The sequence below is a fragment of the Myotis nattereri genome, assembly GCF_964212035.1.
Source record: "Myotis nattereri genome assembly, chromosome: 2".
NCBI classification, from domain to species: Eukaryota; Metazoa; Chordata; class Mammalia; order Chiroptera; family Vespertilionidae; genus Myotis; species Myotis nattereri.
The window spans coordinates 9,358,970-9,377,479 of NC_138076.1; the positions used below are offsets into that span (position 1 = coordinate 9,358,970).

The 18,510-nt window shown below is 42.9% G+C and overlaps 1 protein-coding gene across 1 annotated transcript in view; it reads left to right on the forward strand.

Annotated features, from left to right (window-relative positions):
* The window catches only part of LOC308514074 (cytochrome P450 4V2-like), a gene marked incomplete at its 3' end in the record, with an annotated part of 32,080 nt that overhangs the window by 3,025 nt on the left and 10,545 nt on the right, over positions 1 to 18,510 (forward strand). The window contains exons 2-7 of the mRNA XM_081084118.1: positions 4,723 to 4,835; positions 6,230 to 6,315; positions 7,072 to 7,262; positions 7,643 to 7,712; positions 10,507 to 10,633; positions 12,911 to 13,096. Coding sequence (XP_080940244.1) covers positions 4,723 to 4,835; positions 6,230 to 6,315; positions 7,072 to 7,262; positions 7,643 to 7,712; positions 10,507 to 10,633; positions 12,911 to 13,096 — 773 coding nt within the window. The remainder of the gene's footprint in view (positions 1 to 4,722; positions 4,836 to 6,229; positions 6,316 to 7,071; positions 7,263 to 7,642; positions 7,713 to 10,506; positions 10,634 to 12,910; positions 13,097 to 18,510) is intronic.

Consider the following 18,510-nt stretch of genomic DNA (forward strand, 5'->3'; position numbering starts at 1 on the left):
CCTTGTTAAACAACCCGTCAAAATCTCAGGTGGGGTCTGTATTAGTAGCCTCACAGTGCTGTGGGCAATAGTCCCGCTGCTGTCAAGGGGGCATTCCCTTTGCCTAGAAGAAGCCTGGGTACCACATGCCTCCCAGCCAGTCTGCTCTCCTTATCCCTCCCTCCCTGGATTTTGCCAGCAATCTCAGGAGAGTGCCTCATTTCCTAACCTAATTAGAAAGCCAGTCTCCCCTAACCTCATGTTGTTTGACTTGGGTTCTGTCTAACCGTTGCCAGGTCTTTTCTCTGAGAGGTGGACCCTGTACCCCAACCTTTAGTCACTGTGTTCTCCCACCCCACCCACCCCCCACCTCTGGGTTGCACTTACCAATTTAGTGTTTCCTGACCTGACCCAGAGTTTTGTCATGTTTGACCTTTCTGAATGCTGGGCTGCATTCCCCAGATGGGGCCTCTGGGATTTCAATACAGAAAGTGTTAACTCCCAAACTTTCCTCCATACTTCAGTGTTGTTGGGATTACTGGTCACCATTTCCCCACACCCACTATAAGGACCAGCCATAAAGCAGGACCAGGGCCCTCAGCACTGGCTGCATCGAAGCCCTGTCTTTTTCCCACCCCCAGAAGCTTCCTGTGGCCTCAGAATACCAAGTTCTTCACAGATCTCACTCACCTCAGTGTTATTGTCCTAAAATATAACTCTGTGGTTCTAGCACTCAGCAGGAAGTTTCAGATACTGCCTAGAGACTATAAAGGAAAATCCAACTTCTTTAGCCTTCCAACACTCCAAGCTCATCTATCAATATTTTCATCCCCAAACTGTGCTTTGGCTAAACCTATAGGCAATTTTCAGACCTCCCTGCCTCTGTTTCACTATTTCTGCTGCTTTGTTTACCCTAACTTCCTCTTTCTTCCTTTAAAAAGCCAACTCATTCTTTTATGCCCAAATGCCATCTCTTTCTTGGAATTTCTCCAGTCGTTTCAATGAAAATCGATAACTCCTCAGACTTAAACTTCTAATTTAACACCCATTTCATCTAATCTGATACTGTGATTAGTACCACAGTGACCATCTCCTCTGACTATAAATTCCTTGAGAGTACGGATCTGTTCCTTTCTGTGGAATCCATGACTCAATTCACAATCTCTCCTGGCATATAGTAGAAGACCTTGACACATTTTCTGAGACAGGTATTTTGTAGAATCACTCTCAGTTTGGATTTGTCTGTTGTTTTATCAGAGTTTCATTGAGATTATGCATTTTTGGCAAGAACACCATATGTAATGTTGAAAGCTTTCCCTCTAAGATCAGGAGGACAAGGATGCTCACTCTCACCTCTTTATTCAACATAGTAGTATAGGTCCCAGAACATTTAGGCAAGAAAAAGAATGCAGACGACATGATTGTTCATATGGAAAACCCAAGATACTCCCCCCCCATGTTAGAATTAATAAATAAATTTAGTAAATTTGCAGGATATAGAATCAATATACAAAAATCACTTGCATATCTTTATGCTAACAATGGACTGCCAGGAAGAGAAATTAAGGAAACAGCCCCATTTACAACTGAATCAAAAGGAATAAAACACCTGGGGATAAATTTAACGGAGGAGATGAAAGTCCTGTACGCTGAAACCTATAAGATATTGGCTGGAGAAGTGATACAAACTAATTCTATCATTACTTCTGTCACACAGACTGTTCCTGTTTGGAGCATTAGGAACTTTTCAGGTTGGCTGCTTGGTGTTTCAACCTGGCCCATCACTTTTTGAGCACGTCCTTATTTCGGCGCCATAATATATTCCACTCTTCTGTTATTTTCTCTGTCTTGGCCCTAAAATCAATGACTTCTCCAAGGGGAATTGGTTTATTTTATTGTAGGACAGTATTTAGAAATACTGAGATCTGGTGCCTGTACTAGAAGTTATATTACCAGAAATCTTGTTCAGAATATCACAGAAGACTTTGCAGCAAAATCACATTTAAGATGACACTTGAAGAATAAGTGAGTGTTATGAGACAAAAAGCAGTAGGAATAAGAGTTTCCTACAAAGAGAAGAGGTCCTATAGAGGCCCTGACACATTTGAGAAGTTGAAGAGTTAGTAAAACAGAAGAGTTTTTAAATTTTTTTTCTTACGGTCACATTGGTTAATAACATTATCTAAATTCTAGGTGTACAATAGTATAATTTGATGTCTGTATAGTCTTTTGGGTGCTCACAACCATAAGTCTAGTTTCCATCTGTGATCATTTGTTTAACCCTATTTACCTACTTTGCCCTCTCTCCACTCTCCTTCTCCTCTGTAACCACTATTCTGTTGTCTGTATCCTTGAATTTGTTTTTATTTTGTTATATTTATTCATTTGTTACTTTTTTGTTTCATACGTTACATATGAGTTAAATTAGACCGTTTTTGTCCTTGTGTGTCTGACTTATTTCTCTTAGCATAATACCCTTAAGATCCTTTCATGTTATCACAAATGACAATGTTTTATCTTTTTTTAAAAAAATTAAATCTTTATTGTTCAGATTATTACAGTTGTTCCTCTTTTTTCCCCCCATAGCTCCCCTCCACCCAGTTCCCACCCCACCCTCTGCCCTTACCCCCTCCCCATCCTCATCCATAGGTGTACGATTTTTTTTAAGTCTCTTCCCGCACCTCCCACACCCCTTTCCCCCCAGATAATAGACAGTCCACTCTCTTTCTATGCCCTTGATTCTATTATATTCTTGAAAAACCTTATAAGTGTGGTTTTGAACTCTATATCCTGTAGTTTGCTTTCCTCCATTTCTGTCATTTGTGACCTGTTTCTTTGTCTCCACATTTTTTATGCTTCCCTGTGTTGATAGAGTGGCTTTCTGTGCTAGGTGTCCTATAGGGCCCAGTGGCTCAGCCTCCCCAATTACCTGAGGTGGACACTCTTGGTGCACCCCTTTGTGGGCTGTGTGCACAGTCTTGTTGTAGTTAAGCCTTGATTCTTGCAACTATCACTGGGAGGAATTGACCTCCAGGCCAATTGGCTGTGAGAATCAGCTGTATCTATGGTGGGAGAACTTCTGTGCTGGGAGACACCCTTCTGGGGCAAGACTTGCTTCAGTGGGGCTTTGGTCCTCACTGACTCTGCCCCTTGAGTGTGTCCCTTATGGATCTGAGGAGTTGTAATCTGGATGGTCCCACTCTGACCACTGGGTACACTGGCTCTTGGATCTTTAAGGAGGTGCTAATTTAGCCTCTGCCTGAGGCTCCCCAGCAGGAGCTATGGAGAGATCTGCAGATTCCTATTCTTTATTTGGGGTTTGGTGGTGCCCAGATGAGGCCCAGCTGTGAAGCAATGCAAGCTGCTGTGGGGCCTTGGACCTTCTTTTGGAAGTTCTGGGTCTCTCTGACCCAACTGCAGTTTGTTAGGTAATTTTCAGATTGCAAAGGGCCAGGCCTTTCATATGCAAAAGCCTCTGCCACAGCTTGGATGGGGCAGGGTATCAGGGAATCAACAGGATGGAGCAAACAGCTATGGCTGATCCTCAGTCCTACCCTAAGAGGCTCCGAGTCTCAGTGTCCCGGTAATCGCTGTAAGCACCTCTGAGAGAAAGCAGCCCTCGAGTTCACACCGATGCCAGACAGTCCAGTTTCTCCCCGTATGAGTCTGGGTCCCCAGAGACTCGCCAGAACTGAAGTTCAGAGCAGTCTTGAGCTTGAGACTCCCTCCCGATTGAAAAAGACAACCGTGTCCTCAGTTGCCAGCCCTTTCCACGTGCGCCTTTGTACCTCTGCACTTTACTTCTGCACCTCCTCTGAGTCTCAGTGTGCTCTCTTTCCTTCTAGTTGTAAAATTTCCACTCAGCAAGCCTTCCTGTGGTTCTGGATGATGTTCGTTTTGTCTTTTAGTTGTATTTTGAAGTGGTTGTGTGAGGCAGCTATTTCAGGTGTTTTCCTATGCCGCCATCTTGGTTTCTCTGTTTTATCTTTTTAAAAATTATATTCTTTATTGATTTCAGAGTGCAAGGGAGGGGGAGAGAGAGAGAAATATCAGTGATGAGAGAGAATCATTGATTGGCTGCCTTCTGCATGGCCCACACTGGGTGTTGGGCCTGCAACCCGGGCATATGTCCTGAACAGGCCAATGCAATATTTTCACATCTTCTTTATCCATTCATCCATTGGTGGACACCTAAGGTTGTTTCCATATCCTGGCTATTGTAAGTAATGCTGCAGTTAACATTGGTGTGCATATATCTTTTTGAATTAGTGTTTTCATGTTCTTCAGATAAATATCCAGAAGAGGAATTGCTGGATCATATCTTAGCTCTAATCTCAATTTGTTGAGGAACTGCAATACTGTTTTAGAGAGGGTGAAAGGGAAGCATCTATCTACCAGGGCTGTGGAGTTGGGACAGGTATTCCTTTCTACAGAAGAGTAGCCTGTGCAGGTCAGGAGAAACTGAACAACCTCGGTGTCCTTGGGGAAAGCATGTCATAAGGTCACCACAAACATCCACAGTGCTTGGCATTTCTCAGTTAACCATGTTGTTAATATCTATCATTCATAATTAAATTAACCTCATAATTCATTCATTAAATATTTAGTAAGGACAACTGTGTGGGTTAGCTTCAAGACATGAAAGATCTGGGATACACTGAGTTAGTTGCCGAAAGTAAAAAGAGTAAAAACCCAAAAAAGACACAGTAAAGAACTTATTTAAAATTAAATATTTTCTCCTAGACTTTTTCCAGCAGGTGATTTACTACACCGAAAACAACAGACATGTGCCAATGCTAAAAATCTGGCTTGGCACAGTACCAGTAATAGCCATGTACAAGGCCGAATCTATAGAGGTGAGTCGATGGGGACTATGATCAATGCTTCACTGTATATTTGATGGTGTGAGAATCTCATTAGAATAAGCAGCAAATATATGTCCTTATATTTAATTGAATTCATTACAATGAGGATTCCATTAAATTTCTAAGGCTGTGAAGGTGCCATTTAATGCTTTCCAGATATAGTCTGAGTTCTGAGAAGAGTAGCAGCTTCTACATGTCTATACACATTTGGTATCAGGTAATATAATTGTCCTCCCTTTTTGGTAAGTATTCAGTTGAACAGAACTATAAATTGATTATTTTACGTGGTGAGCTCATATCATCTGCCAGGCACCGTTTTAAGATTACAAAAGTAAAAGACTAATAAAATATTTTTTGTTTACCTTAAGATGCTCAGAGTAACCATTGTACTTTTATTATTTCAAGTTAATTTTTAAAAAGAGAACACTAATCTGATATTGATGGAGAAGATGTTGTTAATTCACGCTATTGAAACTAGTCCTAAAAATTTTTTACCTTTCTTTTACTTATTATCATGACATTGGGGGTATTATCTTATGTTTTGATAACAAAGGATTTGGGTCAGGAAGTAAAAATGGAATAAACAGACCTTCTCTTCATGAAGAAAAATTAACAGCAGTATTTCCTAGGGTTGTTGGGTTTGGATACATCTTTCTTACTCATTGTGGTAAAACTCTTCAAGTGTCTCTGGCACCACACTGCCCAATCTACTGGTCCAGAGGAGATAGCGAGAGGCCACATGTGGGATGTCAGCCATTGCTGGCCTAGTGTAAGTGGGCTTAGTACATGTGGATAGAGATCTGTCCAAAGTAGGGAACTGCAGCAAGATCCTGAGAGGCATTTGTGCATATGCTCATCCCTTCTGCTTTACATTGGCTCCAGGCACCTAATTATACCCATGGTTCCCGATGCTACTTATATCCTGGAGACATTCAAATGTGTACCTAGTATAAGCCATAATCCTGAGCTTCATACCTGCTTTCAGACTATGCAACTTGAATGCCTCCAAATCAACATACCTGATAATGAACTTGTGATTTCCTTCTTCCTAAATGTGCTCATCCATTGCTTCACCCACCTCTCTTTCCACACTCCTACCCTCAGAATAAACAACTCCACTTGGCTCCTAATTCATGGCCGGAGTCAGGGAATTATCTTGGACATTTTCCTTTCAGTCAACTCTAGCTAGTGTCTCAGAGTGAGAGACAGTTTTACGCTCCAAACTCTAATTGCATTTCTTTGAGTCATAGTAATGAAAATGAACCAAAAAGAAGTAATTGTTATGAAATGTTACTTTAGAAAGTAGTTGTGTCTAGCCCAGTATTCTTATAATAAAGGTTGCTTTCATATCTCTAGCTCTCATTTTTCTTTTCTCTCTTTCTAAGGTAATTTTAAGTAGCTCAAAGCAAATTGACAAGTCTTATCTGTACACATTTCTAGAACCGTGGCTTGGCCTAGGACTTCTTACAAGGTAAGTCAGTGTAAATTGTAAAGCTGTCTTGTGCGTAACTTATGTCAGGCATTTACACGAGGTAATTTTCCTGTAGCAAGAATGTGCTGTCGGGTTGTAGGGAGAAGCTGAAAGGTTGGGTGGTAATGCGCCTCTGAGAGACAGGAACCCAGGGTGTAGAGTAATCTCCAGCCATGGTATTCAATAATGATGATCACCAGTATTCCAAGGAGAGTTAGAAAGTCCCAATGTAGAAATGGAGTATGGCACAGGGAAGTTTTGAGCAGGGAAATCTTGAAAATTCAATGAAAAAGGCAGTCATTTTCAGAGAAGTAACTGGAGCACAGTAACCTCAGTCCTTGAGCTGCCATCCAGCAACAGGACCCCATCAACTGAGAAAGAGAAAGCAGGACTTCGGTGGGGTCTTTGGAGACTTTGAAGAGGGTAGAGATCCAAGTAGACTCATGGAGCTTCTTGATCTTCAGTGGGTTAAGGTTGGATAAAGGGGGGTAATTTCTAATTTTTGGAAATTCAGAACTTAGAAATCTAGAACAATTACTAAAATTTTCAATTTTGATGAGAGCTTTTTGAAATATTGGTAATATAGAAGGATATCTAAAATATGCCCATTCTGTAACTGTATATAAATCTCCCCTTGACATTCTGACCAAAGCATTTGGGAATCTGTAGATTAAGAAGAATTTGTTGTCTTGACTAAGCTTTATTTGCTTTGGATGTTGTTTTTCTCTTCTTTGTAACCATGTCTTGTATTTCTAGTACTGGAAACAAATGGCGCTCCAGGAGAAAAATGTTAACACCCACTTTCCATTTTACCATTCTGGAAGACTTCTTAGATGTCATGAATGAACAAGCCAACATATTGGTTAATAAGCTTGAAAAACATGTTGACGGAGAAAAATTTAACTGCTTTTTTTACATCACTCTTTGTGCCTTAGATATAATCTGTGGTAAGTCTCATGGATTTGTTTCTAGAACTATGGTGTAAACATACAATGGTCCAAACAGAAAATAACATTTCACTGGGAAGGCAAATGAAGGGGTTATAAAGGATATTGGCTTCTTTGGGGCGGTCCTTCTGCTATATTAGGCTCCTGAGAAGCAGTACCCACTGCTAGGGCTTGGAGCAGAGCCAACCTGCCAGGAAGGTCAGAGGGAAGAAGGAGCAGGAATAGGGAGTAGGAGGAACAAAAGGTGCAAGAGTGAAAGGGGACAGGAACAATTCTAAAATATATAAGAATTTATCTCTTTTTTGAAGTGTTTGCCACTGGAGAATAAACACAAGGCATGTGCATGAATTGAATGATTGCTTCTCACCCATATTTTGCAGAAACAGCTATGGGCAAGAATCTTGATGCTCAGACTAATGATGATTCTGAGTATGTCCGTGCAGTTTATAGGTAAATGGAGCCCTTCTAATTATTTTTAAAATTGTTACAGATTTAAGCTTTAAAAAATACTGCTAGTAGTTTTTGGTTTGTCTTGTACCTTTTTCATTGTTTCAAAATGAAATATTGCACTGAAAATAAACCTAATTATATATGAATGTATTTTAACAGTAGAGGATTTATTGTAAAAATTATGGCACAGCCAGGCTCTGGTATAATTTTAAATGATTATTTCATGATATGTTGAGAAATTACATTATAATGATTATTAATAAGATAAAGATAAAGACAATATTTTTAGCATGATAACCACTAGGTATAAAAAATTTTTCATTAAAAAAAACTTGTAGATATCATTACAGAATGTTAGCTATGATTATTTTTTTCTGTTATGTGCTTCTCTTTCTTGTTTGAGTTGTTAATTATTTCTTCCCATATTTTTTGCACTAAGTATGTATTATTTTTTAATTGAAATGGTCATATTTATTTGAAAAATTGCTTGAGATTATTCCCGTATTAAAGGCAGGGCCAGGGTTTGATTTGAAGAATTCTGTCTTTAAGTCCACTGCCCATTTAATTTTAACACATATTAAATTACTAGAGGCCCAGTGCATGAAATTCATGCACCTGGGGGGGGGGTGTGGTTCCCTTCTCCAGATTGCAAGATAGCACAGGCCAGGATAATGGACACCACTGCTGCATGGTTGAGGCTAGGGAGAGATGCAGGATGTTGGCCAGCCAGGAAGGGATCCCAGGAGGGCTCCTGGGCATGTCTGGCCCATCTTGCTCAGTCCCATTTGGACCGACCCCAGCAGCAAGCTAACGTACCGGTTGGAGTATCTGACCCTGTTGGTCAGTGCATGTCATAGCAAGTGGTTGAGCGGCCGTAGCATATCATTAGCATATTAAACTTTTATTGGTTGAATGGCCGACTGCACGATGAGACACTCAACATGTAAGGCTTTTATTATATAGAATATAATCCGCCATTCCTTACACAAGATACTGACTAATTTTATAGTGGTCCACGGTACAGAATAACAGGGATACAAGCATTGAAACAAATAAGTATAAACTTATCTACACTAATAAAAGAGAAAAATGGTAATTGGCATACGGCGCTACCCTTTTAATTGGCTAATCAGGGCTATATGCAAATTAACTGCCAACTAAGATTGGCAGTTAACTGCCAACTAAGATTGGCAGTTAACTGCCAACAAGATGGCGGCTAATTTGCATATGTAGGCACAATGCAGGGAGGCGAAAGGGAAAGCAGGAAGAAGCCCCCTGCCACTGACAGTGATCGGAAACCCAGGGGGGAGCTAAGAGCTGGGGGGCAGGGAAAAGGCGGCTGCCTTTTCCCTGCCCCCCAGCCATGATCAGAGAATCAGGTGCCTTTTCTGCCCTGGCCAGTGATAGCAGGAAGTAGGGGTGGAGCCAGCGATGGGAGCTGGGCACGGTCGAGGCTGGCAGTCCCAGGAGCTAGGGGTCCCTTGCCTGGGCCTAAAGCGAAGCCCACGATCACGGGGCCGCTGCAGCTGCGGGTCCCCGCTGCCCGGGCCGGATGCCTAGGCCAGAGGCGTTAGGCCTGGGCAGGGGCGGAGCCTGCAACTGCGGGGAGCTGGGGGTCCCCTGTCCAGGCCTGACACCTCTGTCGGAGGCCTCAGGCCTGGTCAAGGGGCTGATCCGGTGATTGGTGATCGGAGGGTGATGAGGGTCAACTCCTCTGGACGAGGCATCAGGCCTGGGCGGGGGGCTGGGGGTCCCCTGCCCAGGCCTGATGCCTGGGCCAGAGGCATCAGGCCTGGGTGGGGGGCGGAGCCGGGGATTGGGGGGATATGATGGTCCCCTTGCCCAGGCCTGAAGCCTGGGTCAGAGGCGTCAGGCTTGGGCGGGGCGTGGAGCAAGCGATCAGAGGGAGATGGGAGTCCCCTGCCCAGGCATGATTCCTGGGCCAGAGGCCTCAGGCCTGGGCGGGGGCCAGAGCCAGTGATCGGGGGGAGATGGGGGTCCCCTGTCCAAGCCTGACACCTCTGGCGGAGGCGTCAGGCCTGTTCAAGGGGTCGATCCTGCGATTGGAGGGTGATGGGGGTCAACGCCTGAGGGCTCCCAGTATGTGAGAGGGGTCAGGCTGGGCTGAGGGACACTCCCCCCCACACATACACCCAGTGCACGAATTTCATGCACCGGGCCCCTAGTAAACTATAATAATTGCTTAGAAAGAAAAAGTAAAGTTGATATTCGAGAAGAAAACAGCAATAGGGCCCACAGATTGAGTGACCAGGAAAGGCCACTCTGCAGAATTGGCCTGTAAGCTGCTCTCAAAGGAGGATATCATGTCTAGGTCTCTCTACTACACCACTGGAAATGTTGAGGGAGGGACTCGGGACAATGATGTGACAGGGGGCACTTTACTGGAGAGGAGGACAGCCAGAGGAGTAATCAAGCAAATGCGTGGACATTAAACAGGCAGATTTCATCCCACCCTGTGGTATAAGAGCTACAGCAGCTCAGGGAGGTCCGGAACTCTTCCTGGAGAAACAGAAGGAGAGATCAGATGGCCATCTAGTAAGGATGTTTGGCAATGCATTCTTCATTTTCTAAAGGACCCATTTAATTTTTAAGCTTCCTTGGATGTGTAATAAACCATGCCTTCATTTTTGAGTATAAAGCATAGAGCTCTTAGTAGCCACTAAGACGAATTATCGTTGCCACATATTCCCCTCATTGAGACCAGGCACCAAATAGGTACTCAAGGAATGCACATTTTGATATATCAGCTGATACATTTGCATCCTGTTTATAGGATGAGTGATTTGATACATCGAAGAATCAAGAAGATTTGGTTCTGGCATGACGTTTTGTACCTTTTGTTTAAAGAAGGATGGGACCACAGAAGGAACCTAAAGATCTTACATAATTTTACCACCAACGTAAGTCCTCATTTTTTTATTGTGGACAAACATACATAACATAAAGTTTATCATAATAACCATTTTAAGTGTGCCATTCAGTAGCATTAGGGGCATTAACAATGTTGTGCAGCCCCTACCACTATCACTTTCTAGAACTTTTATAAGTGCATGACTCCTGTGTTTGTTAACATGCCCAGTCATTAATGTTCCCTACTGGGGGAGGTTAGTCTACTGGGGAGGTTGTCTATAAATAAATAATTACAAAATGTGATATGAGAAATGGTAGTTTATTAACAAAATGGGTACTATGCTAAGGGAATAAAGATACAGGTTTCTGTGTTATAAGAATATTCTGAAAAATGTTTGGATTAGGCAATGGTTTTCAAAGACAAAGGACATTTATAGCAGTATCTTCAACTGGAAAAGATAAAAATTAACTAGATATTACTATTTAATTTTTTATGACAAGGAAATAGTAATGTTGTGGATATAGTCTGTCTTTGTGTTAAACTTATGTATATTAAAGGCAAACTTTAATTGAAAACGTGCATTATAATTTAAATGTACAGATAAAAGTGGTCAAGTAATTATATTTATCCTTTGCTGTAAATTTTATTTTAAAACATGATGGCCTTGCTTACTGACCATGAGGTACCGCCTCCACCAACAGATCAAGTTGTTAGAGTCCCCAGATGTTAGATCAGTGATTCCCAAAGTGGGCGCTACCGCCCCCTGGTGGGCGCTGCAGCGATCCAGGGGGGCGGTGATGGCCACAGGTGCATTTGTTTTAACTTTTTTTGTATTACCTTTCTATTCTGAGTTCAATAAATAGTTGCATAATTTCAAACTTCAATGTTTCTAATTTACACCTTTCTTTACTATATTTTACGAAAAAGGTAGAAACATTAATACATATATCTTTCTGTTTAATTGCTATTAAAATTTAAAAAAATTAATTTCTAGGGGGCTCTGACTAATATTTTTTCTGGAAAGGCAGTGGTTGGCCAAATAAGTTTGGGAACCACTGTGTTAGATTAATGAAATGTTGGAGTGAGCTGCCCTCAGTGGAGTATAGCATAATTGCCTGGCAAGAGGTGAATGGTGAACAGTTTGCATTTTATGGGTATAATTACACTTGTCTTCAAATTTCATGCATTAATATCAGTATCAATAATTAATGAATTAAAAATTGGATGATAATATCAAAAATTGTAGACTGAGTGCAAGGCACTAGGGGTTCCACCAAGAATCAAAGAGAGGACATGGTGCTTGTCTTTACTGAACTTGGGGTCTGCTCATTCAAAGCAGAAGCAGGTTTGGACAATTGCCTGAAAGGAGGAGAAAGTTGAAATGTGTAACCAAATTAAGCTCAGGGGCTTTCATTCTTTTATTCATTCAAAACATACCTGATGAACATTTTTAAAATGTCAAGCAGTGTTCTAAAGGTTAGAAAAATATCAATGAATAAAGCCAAATTTTCTGCTACATTAAAGTTGAAGGCGAAAGTAACTAAATAACAAATACAATGCCAGGTGGTAAGTGAAATGGAAAAAAGGTAAAGCAGGCTTAGGAAGAGAGTGAGTGCTAGGGACTAGGGTAGCAGTGACCCTGTCAGTGTGACAATGGGCAACAGAGATCTAAAACTAGGGAGGAAGCTAGTCATGCTGGCTTCTGAGGCAAGAATATTCTAGCAGAAGGAGTGGCAAGCATACAGGGTGATTCTTTTCTCCAATACAACATGTAATTAGAATGATCTATAATTAATCTATTATATAATGACTAGGGGCCCAGCATGGGAGATTGCGCGAGAGCCAGAACCAGTATGCCCTGGGACCCAGCGTCAAGTCCCGCTGGTGCCATGGGACACAGCATCAAGGCACCTCCTGGTAACCGGTCTTTGTGGTTATGGCTTTAAGACCATTGGGTTTTTATTCTATAGATTGGGTTCTCTCCACCACCCCTACTTTTTCTCATGAGTTCTTTCAACTTGCTGGGCCCTATTCAGGAGACTACTACTCTATTCCCATGTTGGAAAGGCTGCAAAAATAGTCCTTAGAAATGATGTATTTGTCTGACATTGTATTTGTTTTTAAAAATCTTATCAAATAATGCCCTAAAAATGCTCATAGAAAGCTTTACTATGCTTTCAAAAAACCTAAGTTCCTGTTGAGTCAGACAGAACAGGAAAGGCTTAGGAAAAATCAGTTGAAGAAGCTAGTATATTTTCACAGGAAAATGGATTATTAGGCCATATCAAATTCCACACAAAAGCATGTGATCATTTAAATCATACAGGTCATCAATGAACGGGCCAATGAAATAAAGAGAGATAAAGAATGTAAAAGTGATGACAAAGGTACGACCCTCTCCAACAGAAAACGCCAGGCTTTTCTCGACCTGCTTTTAAATGTGATGGATGATGAAGGGAACAAGCTCAGCCTTGAGGCTATTCGAGAAGAAGTGGACACTTTTATGTTTGAGGTATGTTGCGTTGTCATGTTAGTCTCAGGTATCATCATTAAACAAATTACAGTTCCTGTTATATAACAAAAAAACCCGATTTTTTTAAAATTAATATTGGGAGTTAAAACAGCTAAGGATGAAGAAATAGCCAGCACTAATACTTAGACATGTTTAAGCATTTAATCGTAAAATTAGAAATAACATGAAATAGCAAGGATTATTTGTAGCCATCTTTTAAAATATTTTGGGATCCTTGGTATGATGATCTGTTCTCAATTTATTTTTAACTTAAAAATAATCAATAGGAATTCTTTTAAAAAGTTTTTAGCATTTTTTAAAAGTCTAATCACATTTTGAAGTAGCTTGTTATAACTGATGAAGAGTCATTATATTGTAGTTAGAAAATACAAAGTTTAAGACCCTATAAATACCAGATCAACTTTCTTCTTCAGAAAAAGCTGTAGACCTGTAAGGGTTTTTTTTCTTCCCAACATCAGGGAAGTTTTCTGTCATTATTTCTTCAAACTGGTTTTCTATTCCTTTCTCCACCTCCTCTCCTTCTCACACCCCTATTATGCAGATGTTGTTTCCTTTCTTGTTGTCCCAAAGCTTCCTTAGGCTCACCTCTTGCTTTTTAAGGTTTCTTCTGGGTTTTTTTCGGTTGCTGCTGTGTTTGTGTGCTTTTTCCTACCTTGTCTTCTAATTTGCTGATGTTGTACTCAGCCTCTTCAAGTCTGCTGTTGAAGCCTTCCTTTGTGTTCTTTATTGCAGCTAGGTCATTCTTCATTTCCTCTTGATTCCTTTTCATGTTGGTGACATTCTTAGTCAGCTTCTTATAATTCTCATTGAATTGTGTGTATTTATCATCCAGATGTTTGAGCATCCTTATAACCATTACTCTGAATTCTTTCTCTGATAAGTTACTTGCCTCCTTTTCATTTAATTCCCTTTCTGGTGATTCCTTTATTTCTTTGCTTTGGGGATTGTTTTTATGACTCCCCATTTTTTGCCGTAATGTTTGTTTTTTTTTTCTCCATTTCTGGCATTTCTTTTTTTTTTTTTTAATATTTTTTATTGATTAAGATATTACATATGTGTACCCTCTACCCCTACCCCCCCCCCCCGCTCATCCCCTCACCCCCCCGTTGTCCGTGTCCATTGGTTAGGCCTATATGCTTGCATATAAGTCCTTTGGTTGATCTTTCCCCCTTGCCCCCACCCTCCCCTACCTTCCCTCCAAGGCCCGACAGTTCAATCAAAGCTTCTCCGTCTCTGGATCAGTCCTTGTTCATCAGTTTATGTTGTTCATTATACTCCACAAATAAGTGAGATCTTGTGGTATTTATCCGCTCTCCAGTTCCATCGATGCTGTGGCAAATGGTAAGAGTTCCTTTTTCTTCTTCCTCTTCTTAAAGAATACCTTTCAGCATTTCATATAATGCTGGTTTGGTGGTGATGAACTCCTTTAGCTTTTTCTTATCCGTGAAGCTCTTTATCTGACCTTCCATTCTGAATGATAGCTTTGCTGGATAAAGTAATCTTGGTTGCAGGTTCTTGCTATTCATCTCTTTGAATATTTCTTGCCACTCTCTTCTGGCCTGCATGGTTTCTGTTGAGAAATCAGCTGACAGTCGGATGGGTACTCCCTTGTAGGTAACTGACTGTCTTTCTCTTGCTGCTTTTAAGATTCTCTCTTTATCTTTTGCTCTTGGCATTTTAATTATGATGTGTCTTGGTGTGGTCCTCTTTGGATTCCTTTTGTTTGGGGTTCTCTGCGCTTCCTGGACTTGTAAGTCCATTTCTTTCACCAGGTGGGGGAAGTTTTCTGTCATTATTTCTTCAAAAAGGTTTTCAATATCTTGCCCTCTCTCTCCTTCTGGTACCCCTATAATTCTGATGTTGGTACGCTTGAAGTTGTCCCAGAGGTTCCTTACACTATCTTCATATTTTTGGAATCTCTTTTCTTTTTTCTTTTTCGGTTGGGTATTTCTTCTTTCTTTGTATTTCAAATCTTTGACTTGATTCTTGGGATCCTCTTGTCTGCTGTTGGATCTCTGTAAATTATTCTTTATTTCAGTCAGTGTATGCTTAATTTCTAGTTGGTCCTTTTTCATGTCCTCCAGGGTCTCACTATACTCCTTGAGGGATTCATTAAATTTATCGGCGGTTTCCATAAAATTCTTGACAAACCTTATAAACGTGGCCTTGAACTCTATATCCAGTCGTCTGCCCTCCTCCGTTTCTGACATTTGCGACTGTTTCTTTGTCTCCGCATTTTGGCTGCTTCCCTGTGTTGATAGAGTGGCCCTGCGCGCCAGGTGTCCTGTAGGGCCCAGTGGCTCAGCCTCCCCAGTTACCTGGGGTGGACACTCTTGGTGCACTCTTGGTGCCTTGGTTGTTGTAGGATCACTGGGAGGAATTGACCTCCAGGCCAATTGGCTGTGGGAAGCAGCTGTGTCTGAAGTGGGAGAATGGTCCCCCTCTGACCACTGGGTACAGTGGCTCCTGGATCTAAGGAGGTGCTAATTCAGCCCCTGCCTGAGGCCACACAGCCGGAGCCACGAAGAGGCTCAGCTGTGAAGCAATGCAAGCCGCTGCGGGGCCTTGGGCCTTCTCTTGGAAGTTCCGGGTCTGCCTGGCTGGGCTGTAGTTAGGTACATTCACATGCAAAAGCCTCTGCTGCAGCCTGGGTGGGGCGGGGTCTCAGGGAGTCAAAAGGGCGGAGAAAGAAGCTATGGCTGATTCTCCGCGCCCGGAGTAGCGAGTCTCAGTGTCCCGGTAACGGCTGCAAGCACCTCTGAGGGAAATCCGCCCTCAAGTTCGCCCGCTGTCGCCTGACAGACCAGCCTCTCCCCGTATGAGTCCTGGGTCCCCAGAGACTTCCCGGAACCGGAGTTCAGAGCAGTCGGGAACTTGTGATTCAGAAAGACAGCCGCGTCCTCAGGTGCCACCCCCTTTCCGCGCGCGCAAGCCACCGCCGTACCTCTGCACTCAGCCTCCGCAGCTCCTCTGGCTCTCAGCGTGCTTTTCTTTTCTTCTAGTTGTAGAAATTACACTCAGCCAGCCTTCCTGTTGTTCTGGACGATGTTTGCTCCGTCCTTTGGGATATTTTTCAATTGTTGTGTGAGGCGACTATTTCCCGGTGTTTATCTATGCCGCCATCTTAGTTTTCTCCTTGCCGTAATGTTTTAATTGTTTCCATGTCTTAGATCCAACTGCTTTGCTATCCAGGTTGTTTTGGGGGTGGTGCTATGTAGCTGATGATTTTTGGGACCCAGTGGTGCAGTCTCTCAGTTCTCCTGAGCTTGGTGATCTAGTGGAGCCTACTACTTGAGCTATTTGAGTTCTCTTGATGTAGTTGGGTCTTGAATGTTAGTTTATTAAGCTTGGATGAAGTCCCATCATGGATTGGCAATGTGACTCACCCCCAGTTTCATTGTGCAACCTGTTGTGGATGTGATCATGGTTCCAGCTCTTGTGGAAAGGGTTGCCTGAGGTCTCACTGGTATGTGCTCACTATGAGTTCCCAGAGTGCATGGGCTAGGGAGTTTGGGGTCTTGGGGCCTGAGGTTCAGGTACTTTGACTTGGGCTGGTGTTGTGTGACTCTTGCTGGGGTAGTGTCACTCTGTAACTCATTATGAGGGTCCTGGAGCCTGGGATGTTGGGGGCAGCTGTACCGTAGCCTGTGGTTGAGGCAGTGGGACTCTGGCCAAAGTGATTTCCCTCTCTGAATGATGAGGGTGTTCAGGATCCAGCAGCTCAGGTTGTAGGATTCTCGGAGTCTATGGCTGAAACAATGTGACCTTGTCTGGGGAAGCAGGTCCTCAGTAACTCACCAAGGTGTCTAGAGGTAGGCAGCCAGGAGGGAGATGTCATGGATCCTGTTGAGGGAGCTGTGCACACACCCAATGGCAGCTCACAGAGGGGCCCAGGAGCCATCTGCTGGGGCTGTGTGCTCGTGGGGCCCACAAGCTGGAGCTGCAAGATCATGGTGTGTCACCAACTGGGGGAGAGAGAATTCCCAGTTTCTGCTCTGGGAGCTGTGTGCCCTTGGTTGGATATGTGTGCCCAGTGGTAGCTTACAGAGGCACCCCGGAGCTGTCAGCTAGGGCAGTGGCTCAGGGGGCCCATGTACTGGAGCAGCATTACCATGGAGACTGGATGCTGGCAGCCAAGGTCATGCCTTGAGGTGGCTCAGAGAGGCACCCTGGAGCCACCTGCTTGGGGGCAGACTCAGGGGACCTGTGTGCTGAAACCACATGATCACTGTGTCTGTGGGCAGGCAGCCGAGAAGGGGGAAGTCGGAGTTTCTACTGCCAGGGCTGTGTGACCTTATTTGGATATGTGCACACCCAGCAGTGACTCACCAGGAGAGCCTGGTCTGCCAGATTCTGATACTCCTGCCGGATTTAACTGTCCCTCACTCATGCACACACACACTACATGTGTCCACACACTCCCCTGTCAATTCCTCACTCAATCACACTCTCTCCCTCACCTCCATTCTGCCAGCCACCATCTTCCCAGCTCCTTCTAGTAGAGAATTTAACCAGTTTGTGATTCTAAGGAAATTTCTGGTCTTTACATTAAAAAAAGAGACAAATTTAAAAATACATAGTATCATTGATTGTTTTTTAGGCAGATAGAGAAAGGGATAAGGAGAGAGAGATAGAAACATCAATGATGAGAAAAAATCATTGATTGGCTGCCTCCTGCATGTGCCCTGATGAGGAATTGAACCGTGACCTCCTGATTTATAGGTCAACACTCAACCACTGAGCCACACAGGCTGGGTAAAAAGATGAATTTTTTGCAAAGATAATTTTACTAGTGACTACATTAAGTATTATAAAGAGAAAAACCTCCTAACATGTGGCTTACCAAGTAAAGATTAAGAAATGGTTTTAAAAGGCAGCATGTGGAATATCCTGGAAATAGAAGAGAGGGAAAACCATCAGTTTTCAATGGCAGACTGCATGCATTTTGTTTGCTCTGCCTGCAGCCGCCTGGGTTGAGTCCCTCCCCAGGGAGGAAGTTCTGCGCCCTGTAGCAGGAAGCAAGCGGTGTGAAGGGTTTACAGACCTGACTTCTCCCAGGTCTGTGCTGACTGGCCAAACGAGACAGACCCAGTCATTACAGATCTCTGACACAGTCCCCCTGTGTGGAAAGTGGAAAGATGAGCTATATCAGCGGTTTTAAACTTCTATTTTAAGCAGATCACTTTATAGAAAAGAGACATTATGCAGAAAATGGACAACTAGTTCACTAAAGAGTGGGCTGTGGGGCCAAATCCCAGCTCTGACCTGTACTAGAAGTGTGACCTCGGGCACCTCCTCTCCCTTTCGGGACTTCTGTGTCCTCGCTGTAATAACACGGCCGCACAGAACAGCTCTGAGGACTAGGTGCATAGTTTTCTATGTGCACCAACCAT